Here is a 19802-nt window from a genome sequence, read left to right on the forward strand (position 1 = left end):
TTTTTCAATCACACAATTTTTTATAAAATAATATTAAATTTAAATCGAAATGTTTACTTTTTTTTTATCCACTTTTTTTAAAAAAAAATACTATTTCACCTATTTTTACTTCAAAAAATGAGAGTCAAACGGGGCCTAAAATTGTAATCCATAGCAAACGGGGCTAAATCTCTCCCTCAGTTTCCCCTTTCTTTCCCGAACGCCAACTATGACTTTGACTTTCAGCTGGCCAAAGCCGGCCGTCCTCTATTCACCAGTCATCATCCGCCACGTCCTCAGCAATCAGGAACCTTCTAACTATGGTATTATTTTATCAAATATTTTTTTCAAAGTTACAATATTTTATTAAAAAAGTAATTTAAATTTATTTACTAAAAAACAACTTTTAAGTAAATTCAATTTAATTAAAACTATTTCCAACAAATAATATTAAGAGGCTGTTTAGAAGTGATTTTGAGAATTGATTTTTTAACCGTTAGAAGAAAAGTGGGATCCACCCGTGAAAAAAAAATCAAATATGAAGGCTAAAATAGTGAAATAACGGTTAAAAAATCAATTTTTTTGTTGAAAAAATCGAATCCAAACAAGCCCTAAACTTACATAGGTGATTTCTATTTATTAAAGATCTACATAAGTTTTACATATTGACATTTTGAAGCAAAAAACCAGTGCCTTTATACAGTGATGAAGCCTTCTCAACTTTTCTATAATAAAAAAATAAAGAGAGAGAGAGAGAGAGAGAGAGAGACAGAGTACTTAACAAATGTCTTAATAATTAGACAAATTATTAGTTTTCCACTAATGAAAACGAAATAATTAACAAAAAAAAAATAGCACATGCTACATAATAAACGTGTGCGCGCTTATATATTTGCAGCAATCCTCAGCCTCATTTTTCTTGTCCATTCTTGAAAATTTCAATTCAGACAATACAACTCTCCAGCCTCTTCTTTCTAAAATTTAGAAAAAGCTCACAAAAAGTTAAAAATAAAAATAAAAAAATGCCGTTCTGTAACGTAACTTCGTACCAGAACGGCGATGGAGATGAATCGAACATCAATGAAACCAATATTTTCTACAGAACGTACGGTCATGGGTCGGTGAAAGTTCTTTTGATTATCGGTAACCCATTTTGATTTGATTGATTCCATTTTATCCAAGTATTTGAATCAGTTTAATGGGTTTTCTTTTGAATTTTTGTTTGGTCGGTGATGGTGTTTTTGGATGAATGGTTAGGATTGGCTGGGACCCACGATTCATGGGGTCCACAGATAAAGGGTCTCGCTGGAACGGTGATTCCGAACGACGATGAGTCGACGGCCGGTGATCGGAGCAATGAGAGTGACGAAGGTGATGGCGTTGAGGTCTGTGCGTTTGATAATCGGGGAATGGGTCGGAGCTCCGTTCCCATCAAGAAGTCCGAATATACGTGAGTGCCATTAAATTATAAGCTGCTTCATTTTGTGATTGGATTCTCATTATAGCTTAATTGTAGATAATTGTCGTTAAATTTGATGTTCTATTATTTTTATTTTTTTGCATACGTTGTATGTGCTAACACCCCCACATTTATTAAATAGTGGAACGACATTGATATTTCCGACTAGAAATTTCTTAATCCTCTTCCCCCTTCTTTTCCTCCCGATTTTGGGTGCAAAACTGGTACACTTTTGTAAAGCCAAATAAGTGATTTTAGCTTAGAGGAGATTCTTGAACCCCTTTCACACTTTTGTCACGAATGATATCTTTATGTGGATTCATAGAAAAGAAAGTTTTTCCAACTTGACAGCTCCTATTCAACAACAATTAGGTACATATGAGGTGAGAAATAACTTGAAAATGAAGGTTTTCAATTTAATGATTACACTTCTTTAAGGTTTATGAACAGTCAAGAAATAAATTTCGAGCAAAAAAAATAATGAGATGTTAAAAACATTGACATTTGTTATATTCGGGAAGTAGGTTGAAGAATTTTGGGCATGATATTTCTTTGGCCTATTCAACAACAATTAGGTACATATGAGGTGAGAAATAACTTGAAAATGAAGGTTTTCAATTTAATGATCACACTTCTTTAAGGTTTATGAACAGTCAAGAAATAAATTTCGAGCAAAAAAATAATGAGATGTTAAAAACATTGACATTTGTTATATTCGGGAAGTAGGTTGAAGAATTTTGGGCATGATATTTCTTTGGCTTTCTGGAATTTGATTGTTGTATTATACTTAGCCTTGTAATTTCTTGTAGCTGAAAATATAATTCAGATTTTAATCATTCCCGAAAGTTAGGATTTTATTTTGTTTTACGAGGCAGGACAAGAATTATGGCAAAAGATGCAATAGCTCTAATGGATCACTTGCATTGGAAAAAGGCCCATGTCTTCGGCCATTCAATGGGTGAGTTCTGACTTTGAATTTCTGCTTTGCATTTGTGACTTGTTCTATGCTTGTCGAACTTAATGATATTCATTCGACATTTAGTTTTATGTGCATTACATATTCACTGCTTACGTAAATAGACTACGGCATAGAAAAGGAGCACCACTGGACTCCCAATATGCTGAAATGTTCCCAGTCTCATGATTAGATATGTAATTAATCGGCAATGGGGCATTGCAGTGCATTTGAATGCTCATTAGTCGCTATTTGGACCGAGCAACTTAAACTTTTGGTCCATTATGTAGTTAATAATTTCATTAGCATTGTGAGCTTAAAATTATTAAAGGGCTAACTTCTAGAGGAGTTTCCAGTGCAAAAATTCAATTTTGTAAGAGTTACTTAAAACGTGAGGAATAGAAAAACGCTATGATGGTCAATGTGATAATTCTGATTCAAACCAAATAACATTATTTTGACCCAGAATTCGGTTTCTTTTTCAAACTAGGTCCCCTGAAATGCTTATCATATGCTCAGAAAAAAACTAGACCAAGAATTTGGAGTTACAAGTTATGTTCACACATGAAGACATGATCATATTTGATGGGTCATGTTCACACTGCAACAATCATTTTTGCTCTCATCACCTCTTACATCATGTTTCATACTTACCTGCTTTCCTATATGATGCAGGAGCTATGATTGCTTGTAAATTGGCTGCCATGGTGCCCGATAGAGTTTTGTCTCTGGCTTTGTTAAATGTAACTGGTGGAGGTTATGAATGCATACCGAAGGTATGAATCCTTTTTGAAGCCGTAGGGATAATTTGTGTAATAATTTATTATAAAACTTCAACTTCACTGAAATGACAAGAATTACAAAATTGAATTATTATATGGTAGGAAAAGCAAAAAGCGGACAGGAAGTGAACAGGGATGATATGATTATATTTGTAGTGGGTTCAATGTGTATGTGAACACTTTTCCGGGTTCTTTCCATTAGTTTTAGCTTTTCCCTGAAGCTTTACGATGAAAGTAGTCAGAAATCTAAATATGAAATAAAAGCTCAAGAGAAGAAAAAATAAAAAAATAAATTGTCATTAAAGGCTGGAATAATTCAGGTCTCTGGAATAGAGTCTACGCAAATGAATATTGAAGCATGAAAGGAATTCCAAAATACGAAGCCGAAAATTGAGAGTTTTTTATGGGCAACCAAAAACTACTTCAGATTCTATGTTTATTGGTTTCTTGATATGTGAATAAGTTTATTTTGTATTCATTTTTCTTCTTTCGTTTCGCCCATTTTTTTCTCTGCATGTCCACATTGCAAAAATCAGAATCCAAATAGTCCTATAAAAATGGAATCTATATTGATTTTCTTAATGAATTTTGACTCTCCATATGGATATTTATGTTACTAAATAAATGGGATAATTTTCCACTACGAAACAACTGAACTTCTGAGAGGATAATTTACTGAACCTAATAGTAAATTTCCATGACTTCTCTTTTCTTCTCAGCTTGACCGTCAAACTTTGTCGATTGCAATTCGTTTCTTGATGGCAAAAAGTCCTGAGCAAAGGGCAGCTGTTGATTTAGATACTCACTACTCAAAGGAATATCTTGAAGAGTATGTTGGAGATGAGACGAGAAGATCAATATTATACCAAGTAAGAAATAGTAAGGCTAACATGTTACTTCCTTTTCAATTTTTTTCCTGGGGTTGAATAGTAAGTTGAAATACACTGGTGGTTCTAGGAATAATTATACTGCAGTCGAAATTTTTCAAATGGTTTTTTGTATTTTCTTCTTTTTATTGGGTATATTGTAATTTTTAGGGTAGTTTGACTGATTATAAATTCCGCTGCTTAAACTTGGATGGGTTTGGTAGAGTAGACTAAACAATTTGGACAGTTTTTGAGAAGATAAAAATTAAAACCTCGACTAATGTAGTATCCAATCCGGTACTACATGCCTAATGCGGTCGGAGTATGTTATGGACTCCTTTTCTGTATATAAAGTCGATACCTGAATATTTCAATGAAGTTTGCATTATAAGTACAATTACTATTCTATGTTGTTTTAAAAATTTGTAGCTATATGTACAAGGCATATCATCAACTGGTATGCAGTCAAAACATGGATTTGATGGTCAGATCAATGCATGCTGGACTCATAAAATGTCACGGACGGAAATTGAGTCAATCCGTGCTTCTGGATTTCCTATATCCGTTATTCATGGCAGGTAGCTGTAGCACAAAAATGTTAAATATTTCTCCCATTTGGAATCTGGACCGTACTAAGATTATGACCAAATATTTATGATGCTGTAGATATGATGTCATCGCCCAATTATGCCATGCAAAAAGGCTTGCAGGAAAATTTTATCCTTCTGCAAGAATGGTTGAACTTCACGGAGGGCATCTTGTGAGCCATGAGAGAACCGAAGAGGTACCAACTGAGCATTTGAAAAACTGTTGCTTATTTTATATCCACTTTGTAGCATCAGCGTATTTCATAAATAATTCAAATACGTAAGTCAATGCTGGTGTTTCATCTGAAGAGATTTTCTTATGAAATTGCCCAATTAAAATTTCACAAGTTGACTGAAAGGAAGAGCATGTCTGGCTAATCTGAAAAAGTTTCCTTGCTAGTAAATAAGCAAGCTTTAAAATAAATACTTTTTAAAATTGGTTAAAGTTAGAAATAGTTTTCTTGTTATGACAGTATTGTGAGATTTAGAGCATGTTAGAGTGGCATATCTTAAAGATAAGCAATAAATGTATGGCTTATTTTAATGTGGACCCACTTACATTCAAAATAAGCCCCACAATTGGAGGTTATTTTTAAGACAAGTGACCGCAAACATGCCCTTACTTCCAAACTAACCAAACATGCCCTTACTTCCATACTAACTTATTTTTTACTTACTATTGACAAAAAGTAGCATATTCAAACATGTCTGGAAACAAAAAGTTAAATATTAATCTGACTATTTATTAAGCTTGGCCAAACATGCTTGTGTCCTTGACTCTAACAGAAAGAGGATCAGAAATTGTGCTGGTTATAAATTTAATTGATGTCTTTCCTTTTCAATTTTGCTTAATAACTCGCAATATAGTGGAGAGTGGAGGACTAGGATTAATATGCTAGACCGCCTATCTTAAATATTTTTCAGATTTGAGTGAGTCGCAAGTTGCATCTAGCCCTTAAAGATACTGCACAATGTTCCAGGGATGAATTCTAGTTCAATGATAATTTTTTCTTCATTGAACAAAAATTTATAAGCTAATACCAGAAAAGGATTGGCTAAAACTTATGACTTGAAGGGTCGTATCCCTGGTCATATCCCTGTGATCATTTTCTGTTCATTCAATTTGAGATCACTATTGATGCCACTGAAATTCTAATTATCATAAACTTTGTACTTGAGGATATGAGTATCATGATTATGGACTCATATACCTTGTGCGACATAACAGATGATCACAATTATTGTAAAGGAAATGTGTATAGGTACACTGAGAGGATTATGGATTAGTACAATGTAACGGATTATAACGACTATTTCAGAATTTACTTATTATTTAGAAAACAGGAAGAACGCACAAAAATATCTGTATGAATGTGGCAAATATTTTCAAGAATCACGAGTAATTTCCATACGATCTTCTATACCCAAGAATTGATTCAGCATTAGAGACATGAATAATATATATTTAGAAAGACGGAAATTACTTCTTACCTTGTTTTTGTTGGAATTTCAGGTAAATGCAGCTCTTCTTGAGTTGATCAAGGCATCAAAGAGTAAGATAAGCTTACACGACTGGACAAATTTGCATAAGAAAAGTAGAGGTGAGTATTACTAATACAAACTGACCACTCAATAAAGCTTTATCCCATACTTCCTCGATGAACAAATACTTTAAAAGACAGTTTATTTCTGAAATTCAAATATTTTTCTCGACTAATCACAAAATGTTTCTAACTGTTGTTTCTTTTTTTCTCTTTTTTTGTCAGTTTGTAAAGCTACCCGGATGTCATTTTTCAAAACAAGTAGTTTATCTTTCATGGTTGATGCTGTAGAGAAGCTACATCTTTTCCTGTTGTACTTTTTTGGCCTCTTTGTATTGGCCTTTGAGCATGCAAGAAGAGCTGTGAGGAGTCTAAAACCCGTGAGAGTCGGATCTGCTCTTACATAAGTTAACATTGGTCGAGCCTCTTCTACCGGTAATTCACAATGTTGTCATTGCAGATACTGCAGTTACTGTCAAGCAAGTTATCTGCTTTTAGTTAAAAGTTGAACTAATTCGTTTTAATTCTATTCACAGGGAAATTTCTTCTTTTTTATGACCTCTCTGTCGATATGGCTCACTTCGGTGCAAGCATTGCTTGTAATTTTTACTGTGTATATCTGCTGTTGAAGTAAAATGACACTGTCAACAATAAGGCGGTTTTGAAGTCGAGACGATAATCAACTAATTGTATAGCTTCTTCAAAAGCAGCAGTATGATTTGAGGGCAAAAGAGAAGGTTCAGTGTTGTGGGTGAACTTTTTAGTCCATATTAATTATTTTATTGTACCTCTTTACATTCTTAGAGCATCTCTAAGAGACCATCTCGTTATAAAGATCATCTTTAAATTTAAAGAGAAATTTATTATACACTCCAACAATGTTTTCTATTTTAACTTTTCATTTTGCTTTTCTCAATAAATATTTATTGATTTTTCATCTTTTACTTAACATATATTTTCATATGTCAGTGGTCAATCAATTAAATATGATTTGGATAATTTAAGAATTAGAGTATTGAAATTTGTAACTAATTAAAAAGTTAAAATAAAGTCTGTTGGAATTTATTTCTAATCACGGACTATCTAAAATAGAGGGCGTATTGTATTTAGAGAATATTTTGAAGATGTTCTTAATGAAGTGGACATGACTCAATTCTGTTATGAGCAAGATTATAAATTTATTTTTGTGTTATTCAATATTTTGTACTAAACATACAAATAAAGCAAATGACAGGTTTCCAATTGAAGTCACAAGATGAGTAAGAAAAACTTTTCCCACGTGAAAATTCAAATGGAAACGATATATAAAATCTAGGATTGGTAACATGCAAAATTCGAGAACATATAAGGGCGCGTTTCTTATTACAAATAGTTAACACGTTTCTCTTATTCAATCATGTTTCGTTTTAACATTTATTACTCCATTAGTCTATTTGCAAAATTAAACTACTAAAAAGAGAAAAAGAACTTAAAAGTCATTAGCTGAGAATGAGTTCCCCATTCAATCTATTAATCATCCTCGTTTTGTTCTTTTGGTTGATTATTATTTATCTTTATATTCCTAAAATTAAAAAAGGTGTGTGTGTGTGTGGGGTGGTAGTGGGGGGGGGGGGTTGGATTAGGCAAAGTCCCATACACACAATATTTCGGAGAAAGAATAGCATACCAGATATCCATTTGCAGACGAACGAGAAACGGATACAAATTATCTCATCTTATGGTTTGATCGAGGAGCAAAAGAAGGAATCCGTCTTGAAATACAATTTCATGATCCTTGTATTCTCATCCATGACGCTCTAGCAAACTAAATGATGTCTCTCTGTGTGTGAGTGAGACAGATGGTACCCACGAAAGCAGTCGTTCGGTCGACATCTCCGTGAGCTCTGGCCATGGAAGATCGTTGAAGAAAGATAAATTCAGAGAGAAAGAGGGAACAGATTGTGCCAAATGAATACAAATTATAGCAGTTGTTGGGCCAATAGAGTAATATACCACAAGAATATTCTAATATGCTTCTCCCAACAATTTCACTCAAACAAGAAAAGCAGCCTAATGGTACGAAGTAACTTGTTTCCATTAAGTTGGGATTAAGGAATAATTCCCTTTCATTAAGAATATGATTAAACACATGATGTCACGGTATAATAAAGAGCCAAGTAAAGAGCGCGACTCATTACACCCACTTTCCGTATATGAAAAATAATTTATTTTTTAATATTTTATTGAAAAATACACCCATAAATTATAATTATTGTTATTTTGAAAGAGTTTATTGCAACCTTTAAAAAAAAAAAAAAAAAGGTAATTGGAAGTTACGAGTAATGTAATTGTCTAGACACGTAAAAGTATAAGAAACATTAAAAAATTTCAATTTTTCATCTCGAAAACATTGCACGGCCAAATTTCCTCTTAAATTTTTGTCTATACAATAAGAATAATGAGTTAGATCAATCCAACTTATCTCACAAATTCACAATATTAGTGAGTTTGTTGGCCAATTCGACACATAGATTTAAAAGACTGTGTCAAATCATTAATTTTCTATAATTCTGTTGCTTCAACAAGTTAATGCCTAAATTAACAAGCTGGTAAAACTTAAGAGGACAATTAATCATTAATTATGAATAACATTATTTTTTTCATTACTATACACTACTTCTAAAATTATAAGAAAAATTGCAGCAGTGGTTCCTAATATTTTCTTTTTTGTAGACTTTATCCTCACTTTTATTTTGTGTCAATGAAGGTCCATAACCTTTCATAAATATACACTTAAGGTCCATCTGGATTGAAACCATCCAAAACATCATCAATTGATCGAGAAAATTTCTTGAACTATCTGCTATCACAACGGTCTTATTCAATGTTGATATCTTTTTAGACGGTATTTTTGGATTGATTTATTGGATGCTAATTTTTTAATTTTTTCTTTCAACTCACGGTGTTTTGGACAGTTTCCGTTCAGATGGATTTTAGTGCATATTTATAAAAGGTTAGGAACTTTTACTAAAATAAAATGAAGGTTAGGGTAAAGTCTGTAAAAATGAAAAGGTTAGGGACCATTGTGGCAATTTTTCCCCATGAAAAGGCCGAAAGAGAAATACTATTTTTTGCTGCACCCGCCGCTCATGAGAGAAGGGGATTTTATTCTTATTTAAAACCCTAGTTGGCCCCTTCTCACAATTTCAACGGCTGCTTCTGACGATGCAATGGACGCCCCCACCAAATGGGAGTTCAGCTGGTCTCTTTCTCTCTCTATATTCTCTCTGTGTGTTTGTATGTGTATTTGTTAGTGTTTGTATGTTGAGGGGTTTATGGGATTTTTATGTATTGATATATAATCACGATTAAAAGGAGAAAACAGAGCCTTCTTTCGCTGTTCTGAAATTTTTTTACTTCAGCTTTTCCTTGATAATTTACTTGATTGGGCATTTATATGTATTTACTGACTTTAATTCATTGGAGTTTCGTTAATTCGACCATAATGACTGTTAACAAGAACGTGTAAATTAAATTTTTTTTTTCCGAAATGGAAATTGAGCTGCTCTTATATCTAAAGGTAAAAAGTTATGAAAAATATTAGATATGGTGATTGTGATTGTTAGAATCTCTAATGCTGGCTTTGATGTTTTTCACTTTGGCAGCCACAGCCCTAGAACAACAGAAAACGCTTAACATTGTCCGCATGTGGAATGGTTTTACCTCGTGTTTAGATCACTGGACTTGCGGTTTAGAATTATGTCATTTGCCCCAACCTTATACATTCTAGAATTAAGCTGCAAACTAACAATTCATTCATGGTTGAAATGGATTCCTTTCGATGCTATTTCCTTTTCTTTCAGTCGGTGGTTTGGATAACAGAATTGGAACAATGGTGGTTTTGAATGAGAGTTGGGACAAAAAATAAAATAAAATTAAAAACATCAGCCTTTAATCCACTTGCATCTGTTCTAACTTTACCATTGTATTGTATATGCATCTTCAATTCATCAAGTACCATATGTTCTTTTCACTAAAGTTATCCATGCTCCATGAATAAGGACAGCCTAAGTCCAAGAAACGTAGTATGATGGGTGTTTTTATTAATCAAGAAAGAGGATTGATCAGTTCATAAATTAATAGAATATAAGATACTTTCTTGGATGATCTATGGTGACTGGATTATATTCTAGGTAGAAATATATCTGGATATACATTATTATTTTTAAGTATGCAAGTGAAGACATGATGAAATGATTTGAATGTCGTGAGGGACATTATTAAATAATATTAAGGAAGCATATAATTAAGTTAAAATCATGTTTATTATGTTTTTTGGTACTTCATACCAAACCTGTCCTTATTGTATTGCCTAATATGATTGTCATTAACTTAAAAAGTTGTCTGCAGCGACTTGGAAGTAGATTACGAGTCCAATGAAAAAGCTAGCATGGTTTATTCAGCATTGGTTGTCGATAAAGAGGTAACCATCATGTGCTATTCTGATTCAAAGCTTGTGTTCAGTTAAATTCTGACTGAAATAATACTTGGATTGTGCCATGCACAACAGTTGCAGCCGGACAAGGTGAAAAGGGAGATGTCAATCTCCAATGGGAAGCTTTCAGTGTCAGTATACGATTTACCTTGGATTTACTTACAAGTTCAAGTTAAAATACGAGGCAAATACATTAAGAAAACCAATTATACTTAAAGACGGAATACTCCAATATAGGCAGACCAAATTATTCGACCTTTCACCATTCTTCATACATCTAGTGTTTTTGTATTTTGGAATTGTTTTCGCCCTTTTGACAAATGTATACTCGCATGTACAGGCATTTTGAGGCTGTTGAAGCAAGGTTTCTTCGTGCATCATATAGTGCTTTTGTTGACGTTCTTACACTTGCGACGAAGACAATTGAAGAATTTGGCCGAAGGGATTGAATTGTGACATGAACTTGATGTTATCAAGAGTTGTATCATTGGTTGAATTTATGACTCATACGTTTTTTCTTAAATTTTGACATGAACTTGATGTTGTTATAAAGAGTTGCATCATTGGTGAAATAAATGATTCATATTTTATACCTTTGTCTTGTGACTAAGGTCCCATTATTGTCAATTTAACTTTTTATTCCATGCAATGCTTGTATAGAGAACCCTACGACCCCTACAGTGAACTGTATAATTAAGTTTCGCAGTCCAATCGAGAAAATACAACTTATTCCAATGTGTTCTTTTTTCTCACATCGATTATCACAGTTGACGGTACTGCTTAAACTTTTCATTGTAACTAAAGATGAACAGAAACAAGAATCGTGTTGTCATGCTGGTGCTTAAAATTATCTCGTATTGCTTGCACAAATACTTATCGTTATGTTAAAAAAATAGGTTACAATTAAGCTTTCTGCTAAATTTTTGTGAGCATAGGATGTGAAACTGAAGCCTACAGGAAAAACAAAATGGTACAACCCCTATAGTGGGTGTTAAAAAAATGGCAATATTTGTAGCAATTCATGCTCCTGCTTTAGCAATAACATCTGTTTCGTGTTTTTCCCTGATTCGTGACTAATATTCATCCAAATAAGTGTATAACATATCGTCTTTCTTTGACTTGTGTCGACTGAGCAAAGCCTTGAGAAGCCGCTTACTTTTACTAGGGTAATGTTCGTCGTCTTTCGGGTTTTCTTTCTCAACACGAACACGCATTGAAGCTGATTTCCGAGGGTCTGAAAAATACTGGCAGAACAAAACATATTTTATTCAGTGAAAAAACTGTAATCTTCCAAAAGATCCAACAAAAAGAAATGATAATGCAAAAAAGAATTAGGGATTCGAGTGATCACCTGTTGTCTTCCTAAAGCAGGATTAGGGGTGGTAGGTCGACTACTATTTGGGGTGCTTGGACGTGAACCTTTTGGTGTCGTTGACTTGCTAGAAAAGGATCCTGAACGCAAGAGAGGAAACCGGAGTGGCGATGCTGGGCGTTTTTCTGATTCATTAACAAGAACAACAGAATACTATAACAAGGGAATGAGCAAATTATCTCGAAAGAGTGGGAAAATAAGCACTTAATTTGTTGAGGATGAGTCGAGAACAAACCTAAATCTTTCCTGGCCACGCTGCCGGATGACAAAAACTTTCCAGGTTGCAGAGCAGGTTTGGAAGAAGGCGGCGGAAAGTGCAATTTACTGAAGAGAAAAAAATTAAGAATAATGCAATATGTACATTTTGCATGATGCTATGATGCAATAAATGAATTCAAAATCAAGAGTGTAGGCGTTGCCACGTGAAAGACTGTAAAAAAAGGTGTAAGGAAGAGTGTAAATGTAACATAATTGATAAATTAAAATCTTCATGTGTACAATTTCAAGAAATAAATTTGATGATTTTCAAAACAACAAACTCACCTAACTGTGGATGGAGTTTCTCTAACTGTAGCTCGAATAGCTGCAAAAGGAATCCAAAAGGAATCAGGCCATGAAAAATTCAGTTACGAAACAAAATTGACACTGAATCGTAAAAAGTTGTTTTCTTGTAAATTTTTGTTGCCAAATCATTTTTTCTCACTATTAAGTAAAAAAAATGTCATTTTATATAAGTATTACCTTGATGTCAGAATAAATAACTTGCTTCTTTCCAATTTTTACCATTAAAAAATTATTTATTTCAAAACTGGCTTGTTTAATTAGAAGTAAACCTTTCAAGCTTAGCAAAACATTCTTAAAAAATCATCACCAAATAGAAGATAAAAACAAGCACGGTACCATGTCTAAATTGAAGCCAAACATCTTCATTTTCTAGGCTACATCCTTGGTATTTTGACTCGGAACAAATAGCACTTTGCATTGTTTCCCCAACTGAACATAAAAATTGAGTAATTTTTGTATCAATAAGCATCTTCATCTTTCTAAGTGAAAAGAAGGAAAGAAAAATACAGATCCAGAAAAATTAGAAGAATAATTTAACGAAAGATCATAGTTGAATGTGCTTGCCTGGCAAGATATATCGCTTATGGTACTTGGGAGTGTTTATCACTAGTGACTGCTGAGAAAGACCTTCACGGTCAATGTACTCCTGGCATGTCCGCAGTCTCTATGAAACCATATAAAAGCAATGAAAAGTCGATATAAACTTAATGCTCTTCCATTAAGTCTGTTAAAACATCAGAGTAAGCTAAAAATCCCTCTGCGCAGAACATCCTAGCTAATGGAAAATCCTCCTTCAACAGTGATGTTACAAATCATTAGTATGTGGGTAATACGTTAAATAAAAACCTAGGTCAAAAAGATTGAAAAAATCAGAGCCCAGCTATTGAGCAGGTATCTTTGGATGGTAAATAGCATAGTTCTTCTAAGTAGCTAGAAACTACGAGGGGAATTTGTGAACTTGGTTCACGCACACACAAATATAAATCGGTCTTGTATGTATTTAGAAATAGCATCTTATAAGATACCCTCCAGGCATCTTGCACAGCATAAAAGAAAAACATGGCAAGAGAGGCAATTCACAGCAACTTTTCACCTTCTACAAACAAATATGAAATGTGTCTTCCATCTCAAATGTAAAGATTATAAACTAACAAAAAAATAAATAGACTTTCAACTTAATATTGGTCATATTCTTAAAGTATACATTTAACTCTAACTATTCGATTTATTTCCAAATATTACCTGCTCAATGCAAGAAACCCAGATCTCAGTTCCCGAAACTTCATCCACCTTTTCATCCAACAAATCATTGACCTTGTAGGTGACAGAGCCCAAATGGTCCACGGTATTGACAAGAGCATTAATGGCATAATCTTTCAATGAATTTGCAACACTGTTCATTCAGGAATTAGGAGAATCGAAATTCAAAAAATTGAATAATGAATTCTTGGTATAAAAGAATTGACATCAAATTGTGTATTTGACAATTTATAACTCACGTCTGTTTCTGGTCATCATTGGTATAAGACAACTCAAAATATTCTGCAGCTGCGTACAATTGTTTCCTGAGATTCTTCAAATCCTAAAGAAATAAATGTTATAAGAAGATTTTCGAAACCACGTATTTCAAGGACAGGTACAGAAATAAGCGTTTTGCACATAGCTGAAAAATCAAGATCCCAAGCGTTTTACCACTACTAATTATATTCAAAAAATTTCAGTGTTTTCATTTTTCTTTCTCCAACATGAAAGGACTTGATAACAATGTAATATAGGGCAGACATATATACTATTAACTCAACCATTAGATATGTTTTGTCACACTAATGATTAACAAGGGTTAATATGGATTAAGTTTCAACATAAATACTACTGTCAAAGAACAAACACCATGAACTTAATTTGGAATGCCATAATAAGTAATCACAACGAACTACCTTGAGGCTATCGGATAAGAGCATGCTCTGCTCCAGAGAAACTTCGTCATTATTGGCTGGCTCCTTAGGGACAGGCATTGAAGTTTTTGAAGTCATTGTTCCAACATTATCTACCATTGGAATCCCATTATTTCTATTCAACTAACCAAATAGTAGCTCGAAAATTCCTGTCCTGCAACAACCATTCCCACCAATATAAAAATCAAGAAATTACGTTCCTTGTCTTCGGGCTTCAGCACAAAGCAACCTTACATAGTTGAGAAAGAAAAATAAATTGGATGGACAGACAGAATCCCATCCCAATCTTGAAAAAGTTCAAAGACAAACCTACTAATGTTGTGAAGATAGAGAGAATACCAATTCAAAAGATAATGAGACAGGATATTGCTTTTCAGAGTAATAAAGTTAATAAAACTAAAGAAATTGAGATTCCACAAAGAAGAAGAAAAAAATCTTAAAAGAAAACTTGACCAATACACTGCTATCACAAAAGTATATTCCCATTTTAAGTTCTCAAAATAGCATTCAATTCCTTAAAGAAATCAAAAGGTTGAGTTTTATTCTACCAAAACCTCGATTCACGGCCAAAATTAGAGGGGAAAGAAAAATTTGTTTACCTAGAACAATTAAGACAAACCCAATATTTTCATCATCAAAAAATACCCAAAAAGAAAGAAATATAAGATTTATCTGGGAATTACCTGAACTACCCACTCCAGAAAAAAACTTCCCTTTCAACTGTGATCACAGAGTGTGGCTCTGAAGAAAGGCAAAAGAAACCATTTACTGATAGCTATCGATTGGGTTCATTTTCGTAAGAAGATTTTGACGGAAACGACAGGGTTTAAGGGTTATATGAGGATTAGTGGAAAGTGGAGGAAGAAGAAGACATCTGAATGCAATAATGCAATAAAAATTGAAGCATTTTTAAACGAGAATCCACGCCTCTTACGGGCAGAAAGTGGGTCATGTACTCATGCTGCCAAAGCTCACAATTTCATCTTTCTAATCATTGCCTCTTTAGTGGGTAGCCACTATCCGTGAAATTTTGTTTCAGTCTGAGCCACCTTCTTTAAAATTTATTTTTTTTAAATTTATTTTAATCTACATTTTTTTATAAATAACTTTACGATATAATATTATACAAAATGCATTCTCTCGAAAACTACAGCTCAAACGAACCCTTAATACTTATGACGAATACTCATGAATTCATGCGCTGTACTGATAATATTCATTAAATTGTATCATTTTCATTAAAAATGAACTATGATATTTATAATTATAAATAATTTATAATTTTTCAGCAATATATTTCATATTTTTTATTAAAATTTGTTAAAAATCTGATTTTAATCAATCAAACAAGGGCTAAAAAATAAAAAATTTGTAAGAAGGACTTGTCCCCGCTCATATGTTCCAAGTTCCCGTTAAATTTAATGAAGAAATAGATCTGCACTCTAATTTTAAAAAAATATTAAAAGAAAATCGAAAGAGAAAAACGGTATTCTTTTTTGTAATTTCTTCGGCCACTCCAACTGATCAACCCCAAAGGCGTAGAAAATAAGTTAAGTAGCAAAAATTAGATTTATTAACATGTTATTTTTTCATTCGATTTTTATTATCGTACAACTTACTCTCGAAAAAACCCTATATCAAAACAAAATATTATCAAGACTTAGGAACAATAGGGTCCATTTTAGTGATGGACAAACTGAAAAATGCACCACCTATGATGGCTGGTTATGACAAAAGGGTCATATTATAAAGTTCCGTTTGACAGTCATTATCTAAAAATTCTTTTATTTACGTATTCATTTTTAACTATACATGTATACAATAAAAAAATTATGTACGTAAATTTAAAATTTTTCCTACTTTTTAATCATACAATTCTCAAAAAATTCACTATTCAAAATTTTATTTTTGCCAAATAATGACTATAAAACAGGCATAACAAGTATGGGACAACTGTTGGTTACTTATTTTGAGCCAATAAACGTGATTAAAAAATTTGGGAATTTCAAATTTGTCTGGATAATTTAATCAATCAAAGCCGTAATCGCGGAAGGGTCCCACAAAAGATTGGAATAGTTGGCCGCTCATTTCTCGTCAGACGACCCAATCATCGTTCTTTACTGTACAATTTTATATAAAGAAAAAGTAACGAAATTCAAATACAACAATGCTATGAGGGTTAATTTCACAAATGGTCACCTAATTTTGCGTAGAATGTTAAGTTAGTCCTTGACATATTTTCTAAATCATTTAGTCATTGAATTTAACTCACATAACCGAAATAGTCACTGAAATACCTTTTTGACCCATTTAGTCATTAAAGTTAATAACTTTATAGAATAGTCACTCAATATAAATAATGTCCATTCTGACACGTAGAGATGAATTAAGGGTGTCAATTCCTTGTTAATAATTATAGTTTATAGTTTATACCATACATATTTATTTTTTATTCAATCCTATATGATTTTTCATTTTAACCTTTTGAATTTCTTTTCAATCATAAGCAAATAAAGGATTAATGCATTTGCTCTAAGTGCCATTGACATTGTTTTCTCTAATCGAGTGCCTTATGTCATGTGAATTGATTTCATAATGACTTAATTACTCCCGCATAAACATGTTGTTAGTTATGTCTTAGAGAATGAGTTCATCTTATTTATTCCACAAAATAAGTATTCAAATAAGAAAAGGAGAAAAAAACTAAAAATAGTTCATTTTATTTTCCCAAAATAAATAAATAAAAGATTCATGATAGAGATGACAAAATAACTAAAACATGATTTTTTGTCAGAGACTTATCCCAACTTTTATTTTATTTATATTTTTACAATTTAAATCGTAAAACTTAAATCATATTTTAAAATAATTAAATAACTAAGTAAATGTCAATTCCTACCTCCCACCTCAGGGTCGTCCCAGTCCTGATCCCGACCTGCTCCACCCATTGCCCCCTCGATCGAATTTGCATCATTTGAAGGTGAATGGACCTAGTTTCTAGTGGTGAATGGACTTAGTTTCTAGTGAAAAATGGACTGTACATCAAGATTCAACCAACCCATAGATCAAAAATCTTCCAAGTGAGCACATTAAGGAGTTGTTTGGGTTCCATTTGAATGAGAAATTGAGGAAATGGTATTTTTTAAAGAATGTATCGTTAAAAAATAATGATTTTTTTTTGTGTAATATTATTTTATTGGATAATGTGTGGCTGAAAATTAAAAAAAAAATGCGTTTTCTTTATAAATAGAGCCCAAGTAGGGGCTAAATTTAGAAAGGGGAAAATTCATAAGTAAGAAATTAAGTATTACCTATTTCAAAACTAAGAAGAAATGTTTGAAATTTTAAAAATCAGATATTAATTACATTTTGTTTTATGAAATAATTAATTAAAAATATATTTCATTAATTAAATATATTAAGGTCACAATTTTATACAATTTGGTCACAACTATTGTATTAATTTATCACAATTTATTTTTTTGTCACAAAACAAATTCTTTCCAAGTCACGGATCAAAAATTTTATAGGCAGCAAATTATTTAGGGGTCACAGATCAAAAATTTAAAGGTCAGAAATTATTTTCAATCACATGCCAAAAATTTTATATGTAACAATTTATTTAACGATCACAAAATAACAAATTTTATGAGTTACAACTTATTTAATGGTTAAATAGTATCAGATGAATTGGTCATCAGCAATTTGTCAATCACAACTAAATAAATTGTAAGTCGTGATCACACTTTATAGGTCACATATTATTTGTTGATCAAAATTAACCAATTTATCGGTCACAATCAATAAGAAAATTAAAGATTCCATAAGAAAAAAGTAAATATTAAAAAAATAAAGAATTTCATAACTTTACTCTTATACCATATGTAAGCGATTAAACCCTAATATCAAGATCTTAAAATTCATGATTTTCACATATATACAAGTTAATTGATCAAAAAGCATACTTTGCTCCATAGCAATAATTGAGTAATTAAATTTGCAAAAAATAAAAAAATAAATTGTTAAATTAAAGAAACTATTCTCTCCATTTTTCTCTCCGTAATTGAATGAATTTAATTAATGGATTTCACTCACGTTTATAGCAGAGAGAGATAGTTATTTATGGGCTATAAAACTACTCACTTTCCATCAAAGTGGACGGTTATGAAACTATCACTTCTCAAATGGGTCAATTGGATTTAAGAAATATAAACCAATTTAATTAATTATTTAATAATATTATATGTGCCACAATTATTTGGTTTTACAGTCATAACACAAAGTGATAGCACGTCACATAATTTATGGGTTATCCGGTAGAACAAGTCACAGTCAAAATTGAATAAATCGTTTTAGGATTTCTATTTGTAGCCATTTTACGCATTAGATTTTTATACATGTAAATTGTAATTATGATTTTTAAAATGCAACATTTAAAAGTAGACTCCCATGTAACTTCCTTAAGAAAAAATTCATCCACAATAGATACCAATAAAATTAGAATCCTTCTTGTTATACAGATTGAGGTTTACAGAAACCTTACAAAACACTCATACGGGATGGATCCCATGTGAGTAAAAAATTAAAAAAAATATCCATTCCACTCACCCTTCCTGTGAGTATCTGTACTTATTCTATAAATAATAAAATTTGTACACACAGATTTATTGATAAAACTTGACGTTCATGCTTAATATTTAAAGTTACAAAATTACCCCAACTTAAAATGAATAAGAAATTGATTTTTAATTACAAAATAAGAACTAATCTAAAAAGTTATTCTAATTTTTATTTTTATTTTTTTACTTTTTTATTCGTTAAATAAATTTTGTTAATTAGAATATAGTAATTAAGAATATCTATTTGTTCTCAAGAGTCAAATGAAATATTTTCTAAGTTTTTCAGTATTTTATTAACTTATCAAAATTAGTTTTTATTGATTTAGTGTTAGAGTTTATGAAAAAAAAATACAATAAAATATTGTAAATCTTATTATAATAAATATTCTTTAAATAAAAATATATTTAATAAAAAATTAATAATTATAAAATAACATGCAAAATATTATAAGAAGGCATGGGCAATATCCCGCATCAGATGACCATGGAGAACCCTCACCCTAGGATGTAAATTCCCGCCACAACCAGTAATTTGATAATGCTGAATTTCATTAACTTCACTGTTTTATTACGAATATGTCTCCCTCTCCGCCTCTCTCTCTCTCTCTCTCTCTCTCTCTCTCTCTCTCTCTCTCTCCACACACAAAGT

At 32.0% G+C, this 19802-nt stretch overlaps 3 protein-coding genes and 1 long non-coding RNA gene across 6 annotated transcripts; 2 read left to right on the forward strand and 2 right to left on the reverse strand.

The window, feature by feature from the left end:
- Nucleotides 1-881: 881 nt before the first annotated feature.
- On the forward strand, nucleotides 882-7057 carry LOC111402925 (putative aminoacrylate hydrolase RutD). 2 transcript variants are annotated; one of them, XM_023031249.1, is made up of 10 exons: nucleotides 882-1122; nucleotides 1237-1429; nucleotides 2310-2396; nucleotides 3069-3169; nucleotides 3895-4044; nucleotides 4471-4619; nucleotides 4708-4825; nucleotides 6142-6229; nucleotides 6395-6604; nucleotides 6706-7057. In XM_023031249.1, the coding sequence occupies exons 2-9, from the start codon at nucleotides 1309-1311 to the stop codon at nucleotides 6574-6576; spliced, it is 996 nt and encodes a 331-aa protein (XP_022887017.1). In that variant the 5' UTR covers nucleotides 882-1122; nucleotides 1237-1308; the 3' UTR covers nucleotides 6577-6604; nucleotides 6706-7057. The 2 variants fall into 2 exon arrangements, with proteins under 2 accessions (XP_022887017.1, XP_022887016.1); XM_023031248.1 differs by having other exon boundaries at nucleotides 2314-2396.
- On the reverse strand, nucleotides 4408-8202 carry LOC111402927. Of its 2 annotated transcripts, XR_002704373.1 has the most exons (3): nucleotides 7836-8202; nucleotides 6120-6200; nucleotides 4408-4832 (listed from the first exon to the last, which is right to left on the reverse strand). It is a non-coding gene; the product is annotated as an uncharacterized LOC111402927 (long non-coding RNA). The 2 variants fall into 2 exon arrangements; XR_002704372.1 differs by lacking the exon at nucleotides 4408-4832 and having other exon boundaries at nucleotides 5976-6200.
- A 1079-nt stretch (nucleotides 8203-9281) lies between these two features.
- LOC111402930 lies at nucleotides 9282-11260 on the forward strand. Its single transcript, XM_023031253.1, has 4 exons — nucleotides 9282-9410; nucleotides 10559-10631; nucleotides 10719-10774; nucleotides 10984-11260. The coding sequence occupies exons 1-4, from the start codon at nucleotides 9379-9381 to the stop codon at nucleotides 11090-11092; spliced, it is 270 nt and encodes an 89-aa protein (XP_022887021.1). The 5' UTR covers nucleotides 9282-9378; the 3' UTR covers nucleotides 11093-11260.
- A 209-nt stretch (nucleotides 11261-11469) lies between these two features.
- Nucleotides 11470-15515, reverse strand: LOC111402929 (protein ABIL2-like). The gene is made up of 10 exons (XM_023031252.1): nucleotides 15218-15515; nucleotides 14517-14688; nucleotides 14079-14161; nucleotides 13822-13972; nucleotides 13144-13243; nucleotides 12916-13008; nucleotides 12559-12598; nucleotides 12251-12339; nucleotides 11995-12140; nucleotides 11470-11887 (listed from the first exon to the last, which is right to left on the reverse strand). Exons 2-10 carry the CDS (start codon nucleotides 14631-14633, stop codon nucleotides 11717-11719), a joined length of 990 nt encoding a protein of 329 aa, XP_022887020.1. The 5' UTR covers nucleotides 14634-14688; nucleotides 15218-15515; the 3' UTR covers nucleotides 11470-11716.
- Nucleotides 15516-19802: the final 4287 nt, after the last annotated feature.

This window comes from Olea europaea, chromosome 11 (assembly GCF_002742605.1).
Source record: "Olea europaea var. sylvestris chromosome 11, O_europaea_v1, whole genome shotgun sequence".
NCBI classification, from domain to species: Eukaryota; Viridiplantae; Streptophyta; class Magnoliopsida; order Lamiales; family Oleaceae; genus Olea; species Olea europaea.